This window comes from Protopterus annectens, chromosome 13.part0 (assembly GCF_019279795.1).
Source record: "Protopterus annectens isolate FY-2018-M chromosome 13.part0, PAN1.0, whole genome shotgun sequence".
Classification (NCBI taxonomy): Eukaryota; Metazoa; Chordata; order Ceratodontiformes; family Protopteridae; genus Protopterus; species Protopterus annectens.
The window spans coordinates 1,355,230,393-1,355,254,491 of NC_056747.1; the positions used below are offsets into that span (position 1 = coordinate 1,355,230,393).

Here is a 24,099-nt window from a genome sequence, read left to right on the forward strand (position 1 = left end):
ATGTTCTAATATGGAACCATTTTACTCGAAACGCCATAACATCAAACACTCAGAACAGCAATTTTTTTCCCAGGGAAAAAATTTGCTGTTCCAACAAACATGCACACAACACAAGCACACTAAAATACATAATTCACACACACACACACTTCCCAAAACCCTACACACACTACTAGCTATCCACTTGCCTTACCCAGCCCTAATCCTAAGGTCCGTAATTACCGTCCACTCACCTTACCCGCTCCTTAACCCCAAAGTCCCTATCACACACTCACCTTACCCGCTCCCTAACCCTAAACTCCCTATCACACACTCACCTTACCCACTCCCTAATCCTAAGGTCCCTATTGCACACTCACCTTCGTTCGCACACTGACCTTAACCCGGTCCGTAACCTTCAATCCACAGCCGAGGAAATAGCGAAGCTGCAGAAATGGCCCACCGAAAACTTTCCCGAGGAAACTATTCGATATTCTGCAGCTTCGCTATTTTCAGCGTTTGATGCAAAGGGTTTGATATTAGAGCATTTGAAGTAGTAATACTTCGATGTTCTAATATAGACCCTATATATATATATATATATATATATATATATATATATATATATATAAGCTTCAAGACTTCGAACTTCAAATGGCCGAGACCAGAAAATCGAAGTTTTGAAACTTCAAAAACGAAATAAAAAAAATAAAACCAAACTTTTTTTTAATGTTTTTGCAGGGAGGCAAGCCCCCCCCCGCACCCCTACACTCCCTGCTAAGTAAATATACCAACTCTACGATTGCACTGCAGTGAGAAAAATGGTAAGTATCCCGTTCTGCACTGTACTGCGATCGCTATTCAAAACTTTGATCTTATAGTCATGGCCATTCTAAAGTTCGAGGTTTTGAAACTTCAAGCTTCTGAAGGGATATATATATATATATATATATATATATATATATATATATATATATAATATATGTGTGTGTGTGTGTATGTATTTGTATATATATATATATATATATATATATATATATATATATGTATGTATATATAGATAGATAGATGGATATAGAAATATATATGGATCTACTTTTAAATATCGAATTCTCATAATAATGACCAAAAAACTGAGACCATAACACTGAAACTCCGGAAACCCGAGAATTAAAACACTAAAACCTCAAAATATCAAATATTGGGAAGATGACTTCGCATTTTATCCCCTACAACCCCAGCACACACACTGCCAAAACTGACTTTAGTGAAATTGCACAACATGAAAGTGCTTTTAACTGTGAAAATATTCATTGTGAGGAAAAACATCCAATGTTGAGTTCCAAGAAAGAATTACATTACTGTTTGCATTTTCAAGAGTATTGGAATTGCTTGCAGGAAATCAGCAGGCATATAACTGGATTTGTTTTTTAACAACATCTCGAATTTAGCATGTCTGCACAACAGTTTCCCTTTTTTAGGAGAGGGTGGACAACCTGCCGCCATATGTACTCTGAGTTCTTCAACCCTATCTCTAACAAGAGCTGAAATTAAAGTAGATAAATCAGTTGCTCGAACTCCTGGTAAGCACTTCAGTCACCAATGCCACACCTTGACAGAGATCTGCATTCTAGGTAAAAACAAGGCATTTAAAACAGAGGTGTTCTAAAACTGTTAATGAGAAATGGTGGCAGAAATCTAGCAAATGAAGTACGAGTTGAAAATCTCCTTGCTTTCCCTAAGACATACCAATCGGACAAGTACTTGAAAATGTCCTTCCCTTCTATAGGGAATTATCCTTTAGAGCATTAAATGCTGGTATTACCTCCTCTTTAGGAGGAAATGCTGGAGCTACTAATCTTTATATAGACAGTTGAAATGACAAGAATGATTTATATAAAGGAGCTAAACCTAGATTCTGCACTTTTCTCCAGATGTTTTTCCCAGAGTGAAATAAACATCCCTTTGATACAGCTCCACTTGCATTTAGGCGCACACTCTTAATAGCTCGTACCTAAAATCATACAGTATAAGCTTTACATTGTTCTCAAATCCATTCTCGGATAGTAAATAAAACACACGGTGCCACATCATGTCATACATTTTCAACGATTGTTTATGACTCAAACAGAATAATAACGACACTGATTTACTGCACCCAACATACTTGACTAATCCACGTATACTGTATAACTGCTGCACTGCATACCCTTTTAAAAATAAGTTCCATCCATGAGCCATATAGTAGCCCTGCTCAGATCATACAAATTGTTCACAGTGGTAAACACAAACACTGTGTTTTCAGTTGATTCACCTACCATTCTTATGTCAACCAAATTGCCATTTGTAATGGAAACATACTGAGGTCTAATATTTCTAATGTCAAGTTAGGCATGTTGATGTAAGCCTGATTGCACTCTTTTGCGAACTCTACCTATCTGCTGGAGTAATGCTTTTCTGCTCGGAAGACTAGAAATATCGATGCTGAGGCAGTAGCATCATCAGCTAAAATACAAGGTTTATCCCTTGAAACAGCAGCTCTGTATTTTAAATCGCTACACAAAGAATATTTCTGGGCTACGGATTTTAACAATTGCTCTCCGTTAGATAGACACAAAGTAATAGTCCTCCATTTAAATTTTTCTGCCTATTTGTATTTGCAGCACCAGTAGTTTTTTTTAATTTGTTTCTCCTTTGTAAATGGCAGACATAGCCTTCTGTATGCAAGACTTCCTTACTTTTTTTGAGACTTCATTGTGAGTTACATCTTTCCGATTCTTCCCGGAGCTTCAAACGTAACATCAGCTGTCTTTAAGTTTGGTACAATGTACAGCATCTTAAAGGAATATTATTATGTTTAAAGCTTAGCAGCAGTGTTTTAATAGCTTCTTTGCTATTTCAACATTTAGGTTTCTGAATTTTCAGTATTGCAAACTTTTGGTGTTATGGTGTCGGTATTTTGGTATTCATTATTATGAGAATTCAGTATTTAAAAGTAGATACATATGTCTATATATATATACACACACACACACACACACACACACACACACGTACGTAAGATCATAAAAGGAGTCTTTGATGGAACAGACCAAAGTGACTGGGAGGGAAGAAAGGGAAGTGACATCACTGACAAAGCAGAAGAAGGTTGCTACATTAATTATGGAAAGGGTGTGGAATGTTTGGAATAGCCTGCTGTTATGTATGGGACACAGAAAGGCCGTAGATTATGTACAACTGTAAGACATGACTGAGAGGGAAAGTGAGACTAGGAAGAAGGTTGCAGCCAATGCACAGACATCATCCTCCATCTCCTTCACTTGGGCAAGTATTGATGTGATCAGTAAATTAGAAGTAATGCTAAAAACTTGCCATCACATTTATTCTTTGGTATAAACGTGAAAGTAAGGTCTTATGTAAAATAAAGAAAATGAGTGTTTTAGAGACTCAACAAAAACCTGCAACAGTCAGAGGAGTGCATGGTGGTCTAATTGCTGTCATGTTAGCATCTTGAAGTAACAAGAAGACATCATGCAGGATGTCAGAAGTTATATGTGATGACAGATGTGCTTTTAAGCACAGCAGCCTTGCAGCTTTTTGTATGTAGGTAGAGGTTTGAGGAGAGCACCTCCCCCCCATGCAGGGTGTACGTGCAAGTAAGCTCTTCTGATAGATATTTTATGTTTTCAGCTACTTTGTGAAATTGTTTTTGTTTCATTGCTCATGGAATGAGTGGGTTACACTACAGCAGTGATAAATAACAGCTATGGACTGGCCTTGGAGGCCATCATTTGGTGGAGTTTCTCCTTCTGCCCAATATGTCAGAAGCTGTTTGGTCAGGATCTGGAAACAAAACTGGCAATTAGTGAACAGGATATCGAATTTATTCTTGAGTGCAGGTGACCTGCGATTTACTTTTGGGCACTTGAGTGGTGTAGGGCCAGACTTTGCCCCCTGAGGTGGGAGATTGGTGTAATGGGTAGGATGTTTACCTTACAGACACAAGATACAGGGTTTGATTCTCACATAGGACAATTAGCTAGGCTTCAAATAAGACACAAGCATAATTAGCCTAATAATGATCTATGAACCTGAGTAAAAAGGGTAATTAGTTGCCCATTCAGTCTTTTGACTGTGACTGAATGGGGTTCAGTCTGTCAGACTATGACTAGATGAACAGTACTGCTGCTCTTTAGATAAAGTAGTGTGCATTGCATTTCAGATTCATTATATGACACAAAATGTGCTTATTCGCTTCATCACTGATGTACATGAAAAGGAAAGATGATCCATTATACATTACCACTGCCAAGATTTTGCCTGAGCTGTTCTTCCTTGGTCTCACTGTGACCTAGGACAAGTGACGAAGTAGTGCTTTTTTTTTCCAACTTCTGGCCATGTGTCAGGTGTATCATTACTATGTGTCAGGTGCATCATTACTTGACCTCTGGCCATGTGTCAGGTGCATCATTACTTGACCTCTGGCGATGTGTCAGGTGCATCATTACTTGACCTCTGGCCATGTGTCAGGTGCATCATTACTTGACCTCTAGCCATGTGTCAGGTGCATCATTACTTGACCTCTGGCCTTGTGTCAGGTGCATCATTAATTGACCTCTGGCCTTGTGTCAGGTGCATCATTACTTGTAAAGGTAAATCGTATCCATCTAGATTGGAAAGTCTAGGCCTCTTTTGGGGTAAGACATACCTCTTAGAGCAAGAAATCTGGACAAAGCCATAAATAAAAGTGGGACAAAGGCCCAAAACTAGGGACAATTTTTAAATATTGCTCTTACAAACTTAGAAATTTGATAGAATAACAGGTTTTTGCATTAGCATGAATTTTCTGAAGGGTATGAAGTCCAAAACTCGAATGTCTGTCATTATTTTCTAAATTCAATCTTTAATGATTTGCTACTTATTTGTCAGAAAACCTCAATTCTGTGAAAAACAGACCAAAAATATGAGGCAAAAATCTGGACATTCTGTGAAAATCTGTACAGTTGAGAGGTATGGGTAAAGAATATTGATCTCTGCTAAATACTGAATTGTTGAATACGACTATACAAGCAGGTTATCAAGAGGTGCATATTAGAGAATTGAGGGGTCAAGGAAAGTCTTAATAGCAAACTGTTTAATGCAGTCATTGGTTTGACTTTGGAACAGGGCTCCTTTAATTGACAGTCTTGTTCTTTGCACATATTCAAAAAACAGCTTGATACCTGGTTGGGTCCCAGATTATATACATTCATTGATGGCCTTTACACAGGAGTTGAATTTGAATGTTTCTTGTTGCCGTTTACATCTTTTAACTACTGCACCGTACTTTGATGTGTATCACTGCATTATTAGTGTGGATAAAATCATACTAGGTTGTCTTGCATCCGTGAAGTTCCTCAGTCTGGTCTCTCAACTTTAAGTTGAGGAGCAAAAGAAAAAAAACTGTTATGCTCTGAAACTGTAGCAAACCAGTTGCTACAAGTGTAACAAATGGCTCAGTGCTGTTGAAATACCTGACAAAGAGCTTCAGTCATGACCTTTCCGAATGTGAATGTCAGTGCTGCACCACTACACCATTGGCATTTGAAGATCATGCCCCGAACGTCTTGCACCCAGAGTATCTGCCCCTTTCTCCCCATTCAAGCTACTCTGCTGTGTTTTTTTAATTGCAAAACCATATCTGCAAACACTCTGCACAGAACAAGCTGTGTATGAAACGTGAACAAAGATGTTCTGTAAATGAAAGCACAAATAGCATTGGACAGTCGGTAGGATGGGTCTATATTATAATCTTGAAAGATGTAAACCACGAATACGAATCCGTTGACACATAATGAGCGAACTACCAGAAGAACGAACCACCAGAACAGCAAAAGGCAAAACATCAAACGGATTTGTTCGGCCAGCAGGGTGATTCAGGGGTTAAGGGTATATACCCTTTTCCCCACTGTAGTGCGATCTTGGAGTTCGTATATTTAAGTAGGGGGTGTGGGGGGTGCAAAAAGTGTCTTTTGTTATGTTTTTTTGTAGTTGGTTTAGGTATACTTACATGACGCTGTTAGTTAGGGAAATCCATTCGTCGTTGTGGTTTTCAATGGTTAGGTGGTTCACTCATATGGTAGTTCACTCTATTTATGTCGACAGATTCGTATTCGCGGTTTACATCTTTCGCAATTATAATATAGACCCGGTAGGACTAACCAAAACGAAATATTAAAACAAGGAAATTTACATACTATTAATTCATAAACACAGTGCAAGAAATCATTAGCCAAGAATTTCAAACTTTATTTCCCAGTGATCCCTGCCAAGTTTAAATGTGGTAACACCTGTTCTCATAGTTCAGTTGCAGTGGTACCACCATGGCCCCAAAGGCTGTATTGATGCACTGTCATTGTCGTATGTTGGGCATCCTTCCTTAAGTGACTGGCATATTTTTTGTATGTACTGAGAAGGACCTGGGTAATTTCCATTTGGAAGGTATGCAGAACTTAGTGGCAACCGATGACTGAAGAAGCTAAAGTTTTTGAGCAGCTTGCAAGCTAGGACATGAAGAACAGTCCCATAATAACCAGAATGTGTCTAAGGCCATAAGTGTAAGATTCAGAACCTTGGATGCAAACTGCTACAATTCTTCATAAGCATTTGACTTGGGGACATTCCCAAAAATTATGAATACCCGACACTAATTGCCTTGGGTATTCCAGGCAATCACCTGATTTGCTGTAGCCTTTCTGTACCATACAGGCTGGGGTCCAGTAGCCCTTGAAGACCTGTTTCAATGATGTGTCAAAAGTCTTTGTATCCTAGCTATAACCTATGGAGAAAAGTAAACTGCTCTGTGGAATTTGTCTGAGGCACATCTCCATTAAATTATGGATGGGATTATTCAGTATTTACTTAGTCCTGAAAATACCTGGTTTGGAAAAACAACAAATAAATGTGTCTTTAATTTATATGCAGTTCCCCTAAATCTAGAAAGACTAGCAACTTTTTACTGAAGTTATCAGAAAAAAAGAGTGATAAAGAGCATATGTCAGCGCTAGACATGTCCAAACGTCCACTGAGGGAAAGGTAAGCATCCTGCAGTTGGGGAAATGTATCATAGAAGGTCTTGCCATTTCTACGTTTAGCTTGCAGGAGCTTAGCCCAGTCTAGTCCCTTGAATCCATTTCTACGTTTAGCTTGCAGGAGCTTAGCCCAGTCTAGTCCCTTGAATCCATTTCTACATTTAGCTTGCAGGAGCTTAGCCCAGTCTCGTCCCTTGAATCCATTTCTACGTTTAGCTTGCAGGAGCTTAGCCCAGTCTAGTCCCTTGAATCCATTTCTACATTTAGCTTGCAGGAGCTTAGCCCAGTCTCGTCCCTTGAATCCATTTCTACATTTAGCTTGCAGGAGCTTAGCCCAGTCTAGTCCCTTGAATCCATTTCTACGTTTAGCTTGCAGGAGCTTAGCCCAGTCTAGTCCCTTGAATCCATTTCTAAGTTTAGCTTGCAGGAGCTTAGCCCAGTCTAGTCCCTTGAATCCATTTCTAAGTTTAGCTTGCAGGAGCTTAGCCCAGTCTCATCCCTTGAATCCATTTCTAAGTTTAGCTTGCAGGAGCTTAGCCCAGTCTAGTCCCTTGAATCCATTTCTACATTTAGCTTGCAGGAGCTTAGCCCAGTCTAGTCCCTTGAATCCATTTCTAAGTTTAGCTTGCAGGAGCTTAGCCCAGTCTCGTCCCTTGAATCCATTTCTACATTTAGCTTGCAGGAGCTTAGCCCAGTCTAGTCCCTTGAATCCATTTCTAAGTTTAGCTTGCAGGAGCTTAGCCCAGTCTAGTCCCTTGAATCCATTTCTAAGTTTAGCTTGCAGGAGCTTAGCCCAGTCTAGTCCCTTGAATCCATTTCTAAGTTTAGCTTGCAGGAGCTTAGCCCAGTCTTGTCCCTTGAATCCATTTCTAAGTTTAGCTTGCAGGAGCTTAGCCCAGTCTAGTCCCTTGAATGCTGATTTTGTCTTTCAGTTCTTTTCACTCGTTTCTAACATTGTCTTCCTGCTTCTCCTTGTGGGCAGATGAAGGCACTGGTGGGGCTACATTCCCTTGGGACACTTTATTAATATAGTACCTGTAGTTGTGCACAACTCTCAGGCACAACTGATTAATAAAACTGCTGTTCCTATAAATCCTGTTCATATAAATAATGCATTTTTATAGTATATCTTCTGTTTATTACAGGTTAACAACTGAATTGGCTGAGCACAAGCGTTCAGTGAGACCTGTGCGCAGAGTCCAGTCTTCACGTAATCCCTTGAGGACCCTGGCTGCACGAGAGGACCTCAAACATGAGTACATGGAGCAGCGTCTGAATGTAGCATCTTTGGAGACAAGGCGCATACAAGCAGAGAAAAGTAAGCAAAGTACATTTCCCTGGTAGATTTACTGGAGACATTAACCACTGCATAATTCACAGGTTTTATATATGTAGATACATACATCTACATGGTTTTATCTATTTACATGCATATGGCATGCAAATGTTACCTTTCTTATAACGACTGATGTAATAACATCACATATCTCATGGAGTTACCTATTCAGGAAGAGCAAATAAGGTGCTATGAAAAGAGTGCTACAGAAGGGAGTTACCAAAATTTATTTATTTATTTAACAAGAAATTCCGACTTTGAACAAAGCCAATTTTCAGCGGAGGCCCAGGGAGAAATGCTGCAGATGCATGTCTTTGTAATGTGGGAGGAAACCAGAGCACCCAGAGGAAACCCACATGAACGCAGGGAGGACAATGCAGACTTAGCACAGAATGGTCCAGAGAAAACATCAAAAGTCCAAGCAAAGGAAGGAAACCAAAGTTTGTTTTGTTTTGTCTGCTTGTGTTTTAATTTGTTTAGCTAGTTTGCAATATTGTATTTTATATAATTAATAATGAATATTTAATAATGAATATTTAATACACAAAAAATAAATATAATAGCACTTTAGATTAGGATAGTAATTTAATATAGTATAATAGTATGGTATATACAGAAGGTGCAATAGAGTTTTTTCAGCTTGTAGTTTATTAGTTTTGATTAAATCATTTATTTGATAAGAATTTTGTTTCATAAATATTTAATGTATTTGTGCTTTAAAAAGATGCAATTACAAGTTAATTGATTGTTGATTTATTAATTGATGTTAATATATACATATATATGGGATGTATTACATTCATAAATTGTTCCACTGAAGGCGAATTGCCGAGGTACCAGAACAAATGGATTATTAAATGGAATTATATTCATCCTAACTTTGGTTTCCTTCCTTTGCTTGGACTTTTGATGTTTTTGTGATCGAGGTTGTGTTCTTGTCATTGGTGTTTTATCTACTATTTGGTCCAGAGAAAAGACAGCCTGATGAATAAATAGCGAATTAAATAGCTTGACACGTGAGCTGGAATGTAGCTCAATGTTATGCTTTGCAATGGACTTGGCTTTATTCTTTGTGTCATATTGATTTAATAATCTACAATCCATTTTCCACATATGCCACAATGTATTGACAGTATACTGGATAAGAAATGTAAGCCTTGCAGGACCAAAGTGTTTTTCACTCGTATCTTCTCCATTGGCTCAGTGCCTGCGACCTGGAGAATGACCATAGTGGTGTTCCCACAGAAGTGTAGCCCTGTCTGTAACCCTGGGAACTGTAGGCCAAGTAATGTTACCAATATAGTCTGTCAAGTAATGGAACGTATTATAGAACTGATTAATAATAGTCATTGGTAGCCCACAGTCCTTCAAATCCAAACACAACTGGCTTTGTGAAACGTAACTGCGCCTACTGAATCTGGTCAACCTCTTTGAGAATGTAACTTATGCTCTGCAGTCCGTATTGCCCACCTTGATGTAGCTAAGGCATTTGATGATATATTATATTCCTATATTATTAACAAACTCACCCGCTCGAATAATTAACCTCCTTATCAACCTTTGGATGGCTAACTGGCTCACAGTTAGTGCCCGCACATCCAAAGCTACCTTTTTTGAGACAGACTGCTACCTCACTGCTGTAGCTTGTAATGGTGCACAAGGCAAGGTATTTTAGTCTTTGTCCTTGCACTGGCTGAATAAGATCTGAGATGGAGGACTTCTGTGCAGCTACTTGGCATTTGTTCTTTTGTTTTCTAGTTAACAGTGAGAAGTATGAGAATTTCCATGAACTGCATGACATTTAGAGTGTTGTGCTTCATGTAAGTTCTGTCATTTGCAAGACAGAGTCATTTACTGAATGATTTTTGTTCCTTTGGGAACTGGAATTGAGTTCCATGGTCACTAGGCTTGTGAATGGTTCAGTGTTCCTGCTATGTTTTCATGGACTCTAGTTTTCCTATGAAATCATTACATGTCTCTAAATGCTGAGAATTCAGGCTATATACTAGGGCTACTTCCAGGATTGGAAGTATTCAGACTTTGTACTCTGGGCTAAGTGGTCAGTTCATCTAATTCACCAAGTAAGATGAATGAGGTAGCAAAGTAATAAGTGATGCTTTAAGTGCTAAAGTCTCTGAACACTGGAGTTCTGTTTAGTGCAAATAATGTATACATCAGTAACAGGTTCAGTTCTAAATCCTGAAAGCCCAAAATCTTGAAAGTTCAAAATATGGAAAACTCAAAATACTGAATCTCATAATACTGAAAACGCACAGGGTACCAACACTTACTATATTCCAACACAATATGATGAATAAGTAAAGCTGCTTAAACAATAAAAAATGCAAAAAGCCCCAATTGCTTCTCTGGCAAAGACTTAGAACAAATTGCAAGTGTTAAGACAGTTTTTTTGAAGGGTTATAATTGGCTCTAGCAAAGAATGTGCAAGACTGAGAATTTCCTACCTGTTTTCTGAAAAACCCTGCCTTCTTCGGCAACAGCTAAAGTTAAACATAATCAAGCCTCGTGTGTTTTGCACTTATTTTTCATGACAAACAGCTATTGTCCTGTCTTCTCTTTTAACTTATTTTTGGTGTCCTTGGTAAGAGTGATAATAACCAGATTCCACCTGTCTCAGCATGTGTCCCCGTCAAAGATTTAGCTTATGCTGATAGTAATGTACTTACTGTAATCTCTCAGATTCCATTAGCAGACTTAGAAATGATAGATGTGCAGTCTTCAGAGGGAGAAAAGTGCTGGACAAGGAACAGGGCTGTAGTTAGGTCAGCTGACATCTTGAGCTGTTTCCCCACCAAAAAAAGGAAGAGTTGTTCCAAGAAAAAACAAAATTAAAATTGTAACAACGTTGCTAAAGAAAGAGCCTCTAAACAAGCACAGTCGCTACAGTAGCTGAACGGATTCCTGTTCTGTACTTGCGTTTGATAGGAGTCCTAAACCACTGCATATTGCACCCCCTTGCACCCAGGGCAACCTCTCCCTTTGCCCAACCTTAGTTACAGTATTGAAGGAAGAGAAGATGAAGTCTACCATAGACCCATCAAGGACCCTTTGTAAGTCAGTCGCTGTGGTAAGAACGTTTAATATCCTAAGTTTTTAGAGAGAGGGGAGAGGTAGTGAATGTGGAAAGCTCTGCATCTCAGCTCTGTTTTATTCCTAACCAGTTGAAGTTCATTGCATTAAAATTAAAGTGTAGAAGCAGGAATATTTTCATTTCATTAACCCTTTATTTTCTCTTTTCAGTGTCAAAGCACTCAAACATGTCGATAGCAGCATTGGCAGGCCTTGCAAGCAAGGAAAACTTCAAAAATGTAAACCTACGAGATGTTAAGTCGGCTGAACAAGCGTCTGGCAACAGCAGCATGCCGTACACTAGACTGATGCTTCTCCAGGTCAAAGGTGAGAACTCTGGGAATTTTGGTAACTGTAAGCTGATCTCTGAGCACACTGTGCTGCTACTTAGGACCGTGCATGTTTTCTCAACAAAAGAAGGAAGAGGCAAACCAAATACCCTAGTAAATTCAATCACATACAAAAAGACTTTGAATCATATGCAGTTCCTTCCTGCATCTGAAAATTGTAGGCAGGTGTAGGATTTGTAGATAGTTCTTCAAAAATTAGTGTTTTAAAAAAAGGTATAAACTACAAGGTGCTGAATCACATTGGCCATTTTTGTAGCTGTCAGTTTATGGAGCGAGGAACTATGTTTGCAAATGTCAAGTTAAATGAAAGGCATTTTCTACACACTTTATTTGCTGCAGTCTTTGCATCAGTACAGATTGGTTTGGGCCACCTGAATCAATATGTTTGTCAACTCATGGTGGTGGCATCACTTCCTTTTCCTTTTTATTTTCTAACTGCAGATGAAATCTCATTTAAAACTGCCTTTTACCTGGCACTAGGCATCGATAAGCTGAAACTCATCACTGTTGCCTCAGTAGGTGAGCTGAGACATGTTAGTGCTAAACCAGTACTTAAGCTGAGACATGTCAGTGCTAAACCACTACTTAAGATGAGACATGTCAGTGCTAAATCAGTACTTAAGCTGAGGCATGTCAGTGCTAAATCAGTACTCAAGCTGAGGCATGTCAGTGTTAAACCAGTACTCAAGCTGAGGCATGTCGGTGTTAAACCAGTACTCAAGCTGAGGCATGTCAGTGTTAAACCAGTACTCAAGCTGAGGCATGTCGGTGCTAAACCAGTACTCAAGCTGAGGCATGTCGGTGTTAAACCAGTACTTAAGTTGAGGCATGTCGGTGCTAAACCAGTACTTAAGATGAGACATGTCGGTGCTAAATCAGTACTTCAGATGAGATGTGAAATACTACCCCAGGAGGTATTTTGTGGTTTTCAAGACTCAGCCTAGGAGAACTGTTTGGTTAAATGACTTGTTGAGAATTACACAGATAGATAAGCAAGGGCTAAGGGAATCGAACCCTAGACTACAGGAAGCAGCTCATTCACCACTCATAAACTTAATCCACTGTGGTAACTGCCAGACAGAAACTTAACCTGATGTATGCCAGTGTTACCCCAGCACTTAACTTGCTTTACTGTGATGTTAAAACAGTAATTACCTTGCTATACGCTGATGTTACCCCAGCACTTAAGCTGGAACATGTCACTGCCAATTCTGCTGAATTCAGGGCTGTGGTACAAGTTCCTGTGTTGCCCATATCCTTACTTGGATAGAAGGAAGTTTCTCTGTTCACCAGTGAGAGTGGGGAGCTTTGAGCACTAAGTACGAAAGATGTAATTGGGGATCTGGGGATCCAAGTAGATAGCAACCTCTCCTTTGATAATCACGAAAGGTTCACATCTAGATCAAGAGATGTCATTGTGCCCCTCTACTCATCGCTCATCAGGCCCATAATAGAGTACAATGCCCCATTTGGAATGTACCTTACTCGACACCTGCAGCAGCTGGAAAGACCACAGAAGTACCTCACCAAGAGGATCATTGGCCTCAAACAGATGGCCTATGCAGCTCGACTAAAGAAACTCCAGCTCTACTCGGTTGCTTACCGCCTACTCAGAGTTGATCTCTGCCTGACGTACAAGGCCATATCCAACCCAGAATTAATGGACATGCTCCACCTCAAGAAAACCAAATCTCTTAGAGCCACACGCTCCAGGGATTTAAACTTCAGCACAACAATAAACAGGACATGCTGGAGGGATAGATTCCTGTCCCAGAGACTTCCCTCGCTCTGGAATAGAATCCCAATCTATGTTAGGCAAAGCCCCCTCACTGACTCTCTTCAAGAGAAATCTTAACAAATGGATGGAAAATCATAAGTTTACCCCTGGGATCACTTCGGTGGCCCTGCTGGACAGAGGTCCAGGAAGTAATCTAAAAGGGAGGCGAAAGTCAACACATTCTGGCTAGGCTTAGAAATGCCCTTGGGCAGATAGCCTAGTACCTACCTATGAACTTGTGTACTCCTTCAGTTTGAGTGTTGGCTTCTGCCTTGGAGACTGACAGCCCACATTCTAGCATTTCTGTGTTTCCCAGCACTGTTCAAGATGGCTTCATTTCCTGTTATGGATGAATGTGGCACATTTCAGGGTACTGACTTCTGAATCAGTTAAATGGTTTTGCTGTGTAGAAGTTAGAAGTGGCTTTCTGGAACCCACATTTGTTTTCTTACAAAATGTTGCCAGCATTCCAGAATAATTACAGTATCACACCAAATGTGTTTAATAAACCATATGATAAAGCTAAAAAAAAAAAAACACTATTACAAAGATCCACAAAGGACAGTGTTGCGTACTATTGTGCCCCAATTTACACACCTTTTAAGGAATTAAATTAAAAGCAGCACATTGACTGACATGGTTAAATGTACAGCAGAAAATTCACAGTAAAGCCTTCACAGACTGTACAGTATTCAAAGCAGATGGAGCAAACGTCCCTGCCTGGGACGTATTGTAGTCAGGATACTGGCTTTGGAAAATATCCCTTACTGTTCTAGGCAAGTTAGAAAACAGATGTTACCCTAAGGAAACCTTAATACTGGCTTTACTTTACTCTTTAATGAGGGCTCCTTTGAGACTGTGTTTGTATGGGAGGGGTGATCCTTGTTGGGATTCCATATTAGTACCCTTAATAAAACCTCACAAGGACAGAAGTTCTTTTTGCCTGCATGAGGTATCCAAGGGACTTGGGTGTTTCCATCAAAGGTGTGTGTGTGTGTGTCTGTCTGTGTATGTCTGTGTGTGTCTGTCTGTGTATGTCTGTGTGTGTCTGTCTGTGTATGTCTGTGTGTGTCTGTCTGTGTATGTCTGTGTGTGTCTGTCTGTGTATGTCTGTGTGTGTCTGTGTGTGTGTGTGTAAGGATACGAACGTTATGTAAATAGTGACATCCTGGTTGCGTGCCATCTTAGGCTTAGATGTGGGCATTCACTAGGGTGTTGCCCTGGCCTAGGTCAGTGGACAGCTTGTGAACAATGATACTCTTCTGCATTAGGTTCATGGCACATATTTAGTTACTAGTCATGCGGTCTAGGAGACCACTTGTGCCTAGCTCAATTTCCCAGTTGCCCCAGGCATTGTTTCCCCAAATGTCTTGCTCAGTGTCACATACAAGGCAACTGGATACTGAGGTAGTCAAAATATTGACTACAGGAAGCAACTCATTAACAGCTCATAGCCTCATAGGTTCATAAGATTATACTAGGCTATTGACCTGGAGACCCTTATAAGCCTAGCCAAGAATTTTGCCCATGTTCCCACAAAATCACCACCTGTTTCTCCTGTCCAGCAGAGACACAGGTGGGATATCAGGGGTGTATTTTCTGCTTCCCATCCAGTCGTCCAAATTCCTCTTAGAGGGCTAGTGAGGTACTCTGCTTGACATGGAGAGGGAGTCTATTCCACAGATGGGGGTAGTCTTTGTGGGACAAATCTTTCTTGCCAACAAGTTCTATTAATGTCACAGACCAGGTTGAGGCCTTGCGTGTGGGTTGCGCAAGTGGAGTTTGACTTGCGGATATGCAGCAACTCCATCATGGCTGGGTTTGAGATGGCTTTGTATGCCAGATACAGTTCACCTCTGAACAGTCTGTATGAGAGTAGAGGGCAGGGCTTTTAGCATATCTGTATAGGATAGGTGTTTGAGACCCTGGATTTCCCTGGTCAGAAACCTCATGTGCTTGGCAAGGTACATGCCAAAGGAGGCATTGCACTCGATAATGGGTCTGATAAGGGAGGAGTACAGGGATGTTATGACTTCCTTGTTCCTGGATGAAATACCCTTGTTTATGAGGTGGGCCATGTAGAAAGCCTTCCTTACAACGGAGGCAACTTGATAGTCAAAAGTCAGGTTGCTAGTAACCTGGATGCCCAAGTCCCTTATGACTGATTGTGTACTTAGTATGTTGTTATTAATGTGATAATTAGTGGGGGCACCATTTTCCCCAGAGGGGATAATGATGCATTTCTTGGTATTCAGTCTGAGGCCATGCTTTTGGCACCAGGCATTAGTTTGAGTATGGCCCTCTTGGATAATGTTCACATCACTAAGGGAATTTACGACAGTGCCCTGCTTTCAGTCATCTGCAAACTTGGTCAGCCACTGACCACTAGGTTTTTACTTGCACCTCAGAAAAGTAAATCTCAAACAGTAGAGGTCCCAAAAATGATCTTTGAGGTACACTGTTTGTTACGGTGTACCCCAAGGGTGCCTCAATCTTCTGTGCTAACTCACACACAATGAATCCAAGTAGCTGGTGTGGGAATAGAACCTGCTTTCTTCTGATCTCCCAGGACAAAGGTTAATTTGCTATGCACTGAGCCAATGCCATGTACTTGAGACGGCTATGGTTCCTAGTGGATTTACCAGTTCATGTGAAATTGTAGTGGGATCATTAAAAACTGCATTTTCCTGCTCGTGTTAATTTGATTCCCTCACTGTGCATTTATGAACTGTCAGACTTCGAACAAGTCATTTAACCAATATTCCGGGGTAATTCGGAAATTGGTCCTCTAGACGTACATACCTAATAACTGTCTTTGAATATATGAGTCTGTTAACATTTTTTGCAAGCACTCCTATTTTAGTGTTTGATAATTTTCAAACTTCAATGTAGCAACTCCTTTCTCTTTAACAGTATCAACAAATACATTGCTTTTCTGTTTTGTTCTTCAACATCTAGATTGTTTTCATTAAAGTTATTTTTCCTATTAGATGTCTTTAGTTACTGATTCTAACAGCCAATGTAAAACTAAAATGCATGGCGTTTCTTCCTCATGTGATTATAGCCACCCTGGTATACAAAGCTTGAACTTCAACTGCATTGTGTTTCATTTGTGCCTCTTTCCCATCATTAGTTTTAGCACGTTGCTTATTTGGCTGGAATTTCATCTTGCACAATTTAAGTTCCTCATTTAATTATGTTATGTATTTATCTAAAGTTGCAGTTGCTTTCCCTGCATCCACATCTTTGCATAAGGTCAGGTTCATTTCTGTTAATAGCCTTCCTGTTGTGTTATAATTTGTTATGCCGCAAAGTATTCCGTTTTATTAACGAATCATGTAATGAATCTTTGGCTGATTCATCAGTGTGGTAGCATAATAGTAATAATAATAATTTCATAGTTTCTTTAGGACATTGTACTCGTGAAGATCAAATGCTGAATAATTTTTTTTTTTTTGCCTAGACTCACAAAAATTCCCAAATTTTTCTGTAATTGCTTCTATTTTGTCTTTGACTCCTGTTCTTGAGAGGTGAAAGTATGACTACTATTGTCTTCTTACATAGTGCAATGCAGAAATGTGGTGCTCTGTACCTTTTCAGTCTTCTCAGCTATTCTGCTTGCATTGAGGAACAAAGTGGAAATTCTATTTTTTTTTCTGCAAAATTGCTGTGTAGTGAAGAGAATTCCTGATGGTTGCAGTCACCCATTTTTCCAACTGAAGATTGTACCTCTAAGTACATAAAGTCTTGAAAACAAACCCATTTCTTCACATCCATAAGCACACCATGCAACACTTGGATGCTCAATAAACCAGATAGACACTGTGAATATCCTAGCAGCTCCCATGAGGTCTTTCAGCTGCTTCTTGAAGGAAGTGTATCAGATAACTTGCAATTGTTCCTGTAAACATTAATATAGGTAAAGATATATACCCCCATATCTAAAACTGAGAAGGCTCTGATTGTAAGGCCTTTACCTTGGACTTGACCTGTGGTGTGTGGCACCTGTATAAGCTATGTGTAATTCTGCCACATGAATATAGGTAAAGATATATACCCCCATATCTAAAACTGAGAAGGCTCTGATTGTAAGGCCTTTACCTTGGACTTGACCTGTGGTGTGTGGCACCTGTATAAGCTATGTGTAATTCTGCCACATGAATATAGGTAAAGATATATACCCCATATCTAAAACTGAGAAGGCTCTGATTGTAAGGCCTTTACCTTGGACTTGACCTGTGGTGTGTGGCACCTGTATAAGCTATGTGTAATTCTGCCACATGAATATAGGTAAAGATATATACCCCCATATCTAAAACTGAGAAGGCTCTGATTGTAAGGCCTTTACCTTGGACTTGACCTGTGGTGTGTGGCACCTGTATAAGCTATGTGTAATTCTGCCACATGAATATAGGTAAAGATATATACCCCCATATCTAAAACTGAGAAGGCTCTGATTGTTAGGCCTTTACCTTGGACTTGACCTGTGATGCGTGGCACCTGTATAAGCTATGTGTAATTCTGCCACATGATTATAGGTAAAGATATATACCCCCATATCTAAAACTGAGAAGGCTCTGATTGTTAGGCCTTTACCTTGGACTTGACCTGTGATGCGTGGCACCTGTATAAGCTATGTGTAATTCTGCCACATGAATATAGGTAAAGATATATACCCCCATATCTAAAACTGAGAAGGCTCTGATTGTTAGGCCTTTACCTTGGACTTGACCTGTGATGCGTGGCACCTGTATAAGCTATGTGTAATTCTGCCACATGAATATAGGTAAAGATATATACCCCCATATCTAAAACTGAGAAGGCTCTGATTGTAAGGCCTTTACCTTGGACTTGACCTGTGGTGTGTGGCACCTGTATAAGCTATGTGTAATTCTGCCACATGAATATAGGTAAAGATATATACCCCCATATCTAAAACTGAGAAGGCTCTGATTGTAAGGCCTTTACCTTGGACTTGACCTGTGATGCGTGGCACCTGTATAAGCTATGTGTAATTCTGCCACATGAATATAGGTAAAGATATATACCCCCATATCTAAAACTGAGAAGGCTCTGATTGTAAGGCCTTTACCTTGGACTTGACCTGTGATGCGTGGCACCTGTATAAGCTATGTGTAATTCTGCCACATGAATATAGGTAAAGATATATACCCCATATCTAAAACTGAGAAGGCTCTGATTGTAAGGCCTTTACCTTGGACTTGACCTGTGATGCGTGGCACCTGTATAAGCTATGTGTAATTCTGCCACATGAATATAGGTAAAGATATATACCCCCATATCTAAAACTGAGAAGGCTCTGATTGTAAGGCCTTTACCTTGGACTTGACCTGTGATGCGTGGCACCTGTATAAGCTATGTGTAATTCTGCCACATGAATATAGGTAAAGATATATACCCCATATCTAAAACTGAGAAGGCTCTGATTGTAAGGCCTTTACCTTGGACTTGACCTGTGATGCGTGGCACCTGTATAAGCTATGTGTAATTCTGCCACATGAATATAGGTAAAGATATATACCCCCATATCTAAAACTGAGAAGGCTCTGATTGTAAGGCCTTTACCTTGGACTTGACCTGTGGTGTGTGGCACCTGTATAAGCTATGTGTAATTCTGCCACATGAATATAGGTAAAGATATATACCCCCATATCTAAAACTGAGAAGGCCCTGATCTTCTTGCTTGTAAGGCCTTTACCTTGGACTTGACCTGTGATGCGTGGCACCTGTATAAGCTATGTGTAATTCTGCCACATGATTGCAAAGCAGGTGCCGATTATTAACATCCCTACATAAATGTCGGCAATCGAAATGCTGAGTGCCGATAACCTGAAAAAAAAAGATCAAAAACACAGGAGTAGAGTGAATTTTGAAAATCACTGTGCTCCTTTAAATAACGTTTTACAGGGGGAGGCAAGAAATCCACACCCCCACAAACTTAGCAACTCCAAGATCACCATACCTTGGAGAAAAGGGAATATTCTGAGAAATGGCTTCTCGGCCTTGGTATATGTAAGTCCACTCTTTTAGCCATTCAGTCTCTATGTTTTGAAAATCGGTCTAACAGGTCCCGACATTTCAAATTGTTATCGATTATTACAGGCATGGTATGTCTGCAGTTAGCACCGATTGCCAGTAGCCCTGAGGCAGTATATAAGGTGTTAATAGTTGTGTACTTTGCCCTACATGATATGCTTCTTGGAATGTCAAGTAAGTTGCTTGTGGTCTTTCATTCAGACTTACTCTCTCCTCTGCTTTTAAGGGACTGTTAGTGATTCTCAGGCTGAGGTTTGGTGGATACAAGTTTAGGAGGCCCCTGATAAAAATAACAGTTGGGGAGCCCTTCAGGAATTACTGATTATGCTGCGGTGATTTGTTCTGATGGCTGTATTGACTTATTTGCTTTAAAATGGAAATGTTTTAAATGTAATATGGCTACCTGTAAGCCTATAGATAAACCATTAGCTCAGAACCAAGTACGCTTTCACTACCTCTTCAACCATTTATACAGCAGCTTGTCTGGAACTTGCATCTTTCAGACTTTTGAAGATAGTAAAACACTCAAAAGATGTACAAGATAGCTGTGGTAAACCATATGGGTGGTGTAATCGGAAATAAACTTTGAGCATCAGAAGATGAAGAAGGAACATGATTATGGCACCTATTAAGTAGGGTTCTGGAGGGGACACTGGAAATTTAGGGCTGCAGTAAAGGGACGAGCACAACAGCTTTATTATTGAAAGTCATTTTCAGTGGACACGTGGAGTTCTTTCTCCACTGTTGTTGGCAATAGAGTTGTTTGTATATGAATAAGTTGGACGAGGGTGTGGGGTGTCTCCCCCACACAAGGGGGGTGCAAGGGGGATTGCCCCCTGCAAAAAATGCTTTAGGTGTATTTGCTGAAAGTGGCTTTCAGAGATGTTTTTCCTGTTTCCTCCATCGGATCAAAGTACTTGATAAATAGTCGTGAATGTCAAGTAAACAAGAAAAATGGGGAAGTACAAAACTGGACATCCAGAGCATCCATCCCTGACTGCATAGCAGCAATGAATATCAAAGAATTCAGATGACTGAGATGGTCACAGAGCACCAAGCTGCTGTCCAGGAATTAACACTGAAAAGTTGGCATTCAGAATTGACAGCAGCATCATCTGGTCATAATACTGAGCCTGATGATTTATTTCAGAAAAACTCTGTGTCTGCAGTGCAGGTACCCCATCCCATCAGAAGCGAAAGGGAACATCAGTCCCTTATGAAGCCACTGTGTCCAAATCAACCATCCAGTTAAATCATTTTTAAAGTCTTAAATTATGAAGATAAAATACACATTCTGGAGGAAGTTAAGGAGGTTCACAAATTTTAAACTGGTAGATTGACCAGTAAGGCTGTTTCAGGATTACTCCAAGCTTTGCAGTTCATAAATAAGAAGGTGTTCCCAACAACATTTTGATACCCAGCAGCTCTTACAGTAAAAGAAGGGGTGCAGTGCAAAGCTTCTCAATCCCTGGAGAATGTACTTGTCTGTCGATAGTCTTAATAGAAATGGTGCAGAATTCTACATTGTACTTGGTGCATGATAAGCAGACCTCAGCTGTCCTAGGTCAGCAGTTTGATATGCACAACTCCTAGAAAAGTCGCAACCATTCCTTGGAATCTTGAAAAAAAAAGTGCCATGACCCCAGTATAAGTAGATAGCCATACTAGCTACTATGAAATATCAGGTGGAGCTACCGTTAAAAGCAGTGAGCCATGATTTCCCATACCTACCACTAACAAGGAAGGATTCTTGTGTGTCTAACTAATCCTGTCAGGATGTGCACAGCTAAGAGGCAGACATCAGCAATGACAGATCTACCAGTAAAAGGAGACAATAAACCACCACATTACTTCTCTGGATCCAGACCAAAAGCTTAGCCTAGCTAAGGATATAAACAACTGAAGTCACCTATGATTTCTGTTTGAGGATAGATGTTCAGCGTGTTTCACTGTTGCAGTCATTACTCTTGGGTTATCCTGCTGGCAGGCTATCCGCAGTCTTCCAGAATTCCAAAGTCTAGGTCTGGTGTCGGTTGCTGTCGCCTCTTCCCTGACATCAGTGCGCCAGGGGTATAAAAGATGCAGCCGACGCCATTTTCTTCAGTCTTTCTTGCCGCACGGTGCCCGAAGCAAAAGCAGTTCGCAAGTGCCGGTCGGCCTACTCCTGAGATTTTCAAATCTGAATTTCAGAACCGAAGTCTTCATTAAAGCTAAGTACCCTGTTGGGGAAACTTTTTTCTTACTCCAGACCGATGTCAGAAAAAGTTAACAATTGTATTTCTTGTGGGAAGCAAATACCTCCTAAGGATTTTCACTCTTACTGTATTCCTTGCCTAGGCCCTAATCACAACGTTGCTAGCTGTCGGTTTTGTGCTAGATTCAACCAACGCACTATCAAGCGTCGGTTCGATTTTGCATTTCATTACTTTGGCCGAAGATTTAATTATATAATGCCGGCGGAACAGCCGAAAATCCGGAGTTTACAAAAAACGCAAGGACAAGGATAGGCATCCAAGATCCAAAACCAACGACAAAGCCTCTTCTAGGCCAGTCACCGGCTTGCCGGTTCTCAGGTGCTTTCGCAGCCCCTGGCGCCCGCTACCTCAGAGCCACAGACCGCTTCCGACTCCCACGGGGAGACGACTGGGCCTCTGGAAACTCAAGGTATTGGACACTCGGAAATCAATCCCTCAGATGGGTCCAGAGCCGTTGAGCAGGCATCGGCTTCTGAGGGTGTTTTATTTATTTATTTATTTATTTATTTATTTTATTTTATATTTGTTGACCGGGCTAGTCTAGCTGGATACCTATCCATTTTCAGCAGAGGCCCGGGGAGAAAAGCTCCATGCACAAATACATTAAGGCATTAAAAACTTGGAAAAAAATGACTCACTTAAATTATACAGCATAATATGTAAAGAAAGTAAATTTTGTGAATACTGTACAGAGACAGAGTAGATTTTGGAGATAAACATGTCTTAATTCAATAGAGGGGTTACAAATACAATCAGGCAACAGTTAAACATAGTAATTAAGCATCAACATTCATTTGAGAGAAAAAATAAAAACCAATAAGTAAGAAAAAGAAAAATAGAGACTAGGAAGGACAAAATGCAGGTAAGAAGGTGTTAGTAGTTGATAGTCAATGACTCTCAAGGTGGGGTATTTGTTATAAAGCATGAGAGGGGGGGGGGGAGAAAAAGTGAAGAGTATTTTTCAATCAGGCTTTGAGCAGGGACAAAGCCATTGTCTTTTTAGGTAATGTTTGAGGTGTTTCTTAAAGAGTTGTGTAGATGAGAGAGAAGTGAGTGTATTTGGAAGCTTATTCCAGATTCTACCAACAACATTAGAAAAGAGTGAATCTCCTGCTTTGTTATTAGATATATTGTTGGCAATCTGTAACTTATTAGATGAGCGTAGTGTTGTAAGATTTTTGTATGGGGAGATCAGATTAGATAGGATAGGGGTGTTGGTGGGGTGGTGCAGAATTTTTTGTGCAATCAGCAGTTGATTGTATTGTAGTTGGTTTTGTAGTTCTAACCAACTGAGTTGTTGAAGGTTGAGACAGTGGTGGGTTCTATAAGGAGCCAGTGGCAGATCTAGTAATATTATTGTAGCTAGTTTCCAGTTTGGAAAGGTTAAGCTTAGATAGATTGGTATAAATGGCAGATGCATAGAACAGGGTAGAAGTAAGCTGAGTCTGGGCAATAGATTTCCTAGCTAGTGGGGTAAGGAAGGGTTTTATTCTATACAGGAGCCTAGTTTTTATTGATGGTTTTATAGTATTGTTAACATGGACATCGAAGCTGAGGTTATGGTCAATAGTTATGCCGAGGAGACGAGCAGTAGAGTCAGGGGAAATACAAGTACCATTGTCAGAGGTAATGGTAAAGTGGATATGTGGGGATTTTTGGGTGGGAGTAAAAAGTAAAAGTTTTTTTTTGGGGTTAAGGAGGAGGCAGCGTTGGGTAAACCATTTTTCTACTTTGTTAAATACAGTTTGGGTAAGGGTCTGGAGGGAGGAGGAAGACTTGGCAGTACAGATAAGCGTAGAGTCATCAGCATATTGTATACAGGAGGTTTGAGGAAAAGCAGTGTGGAGATCATTAATGAAAATGGAAAAAAGAAGAGGTCCTAGGATAGAGCCTTGGGGTACTCCAGTGTCCACTGGGAGGGTGGGGATAGTTTATTGTCCCAGAGTACTGCTTGTTTTCTGTTTTCAAGATAGGATTTAAACCAAAGGATTGCTTGTTGGTCAAGATATTGGGCTTTTAGTGCATTGATAAGTAGGTTATGATTAACCATGTCGAAGGCTTTTGATAGATCGATAAATAGAGCAGATGAGAGAGAGTTGTTGTTTGATTCTTGTTAATACAGTCAGTAAAAGTTAGCAGGGCAGATGTAGTGCTATGAAAGGGCCTAAAACCGTGTTGGCAATTA

General features: G+C 40.1%; 1 protein-coding gene across 1 annotated transcript in view; it reads left to right on the top strand.

Moving 5' to 3' along the window:
• Positions 1-24,099, top strand: part of LOC122788066 (supervillin-like) — a 1,698,127-nt gene that overhangs the window by 1,319,180 nt on the left and 354,848 nt on the right. The window contains exons 18-19 of the mRNA XM_044054988.1: positions 8,195-8,367; positions 11,647-11,802. Coding sequence (XP_043910923.1) covers positions 8,195-8,367; positions 11,647-11,802 — 329 coding nt within the window. The remainder of the gene's footprint in view (positions 1-8,194; positions 8,368-11,646; positions 11,803-24,099) is intronic.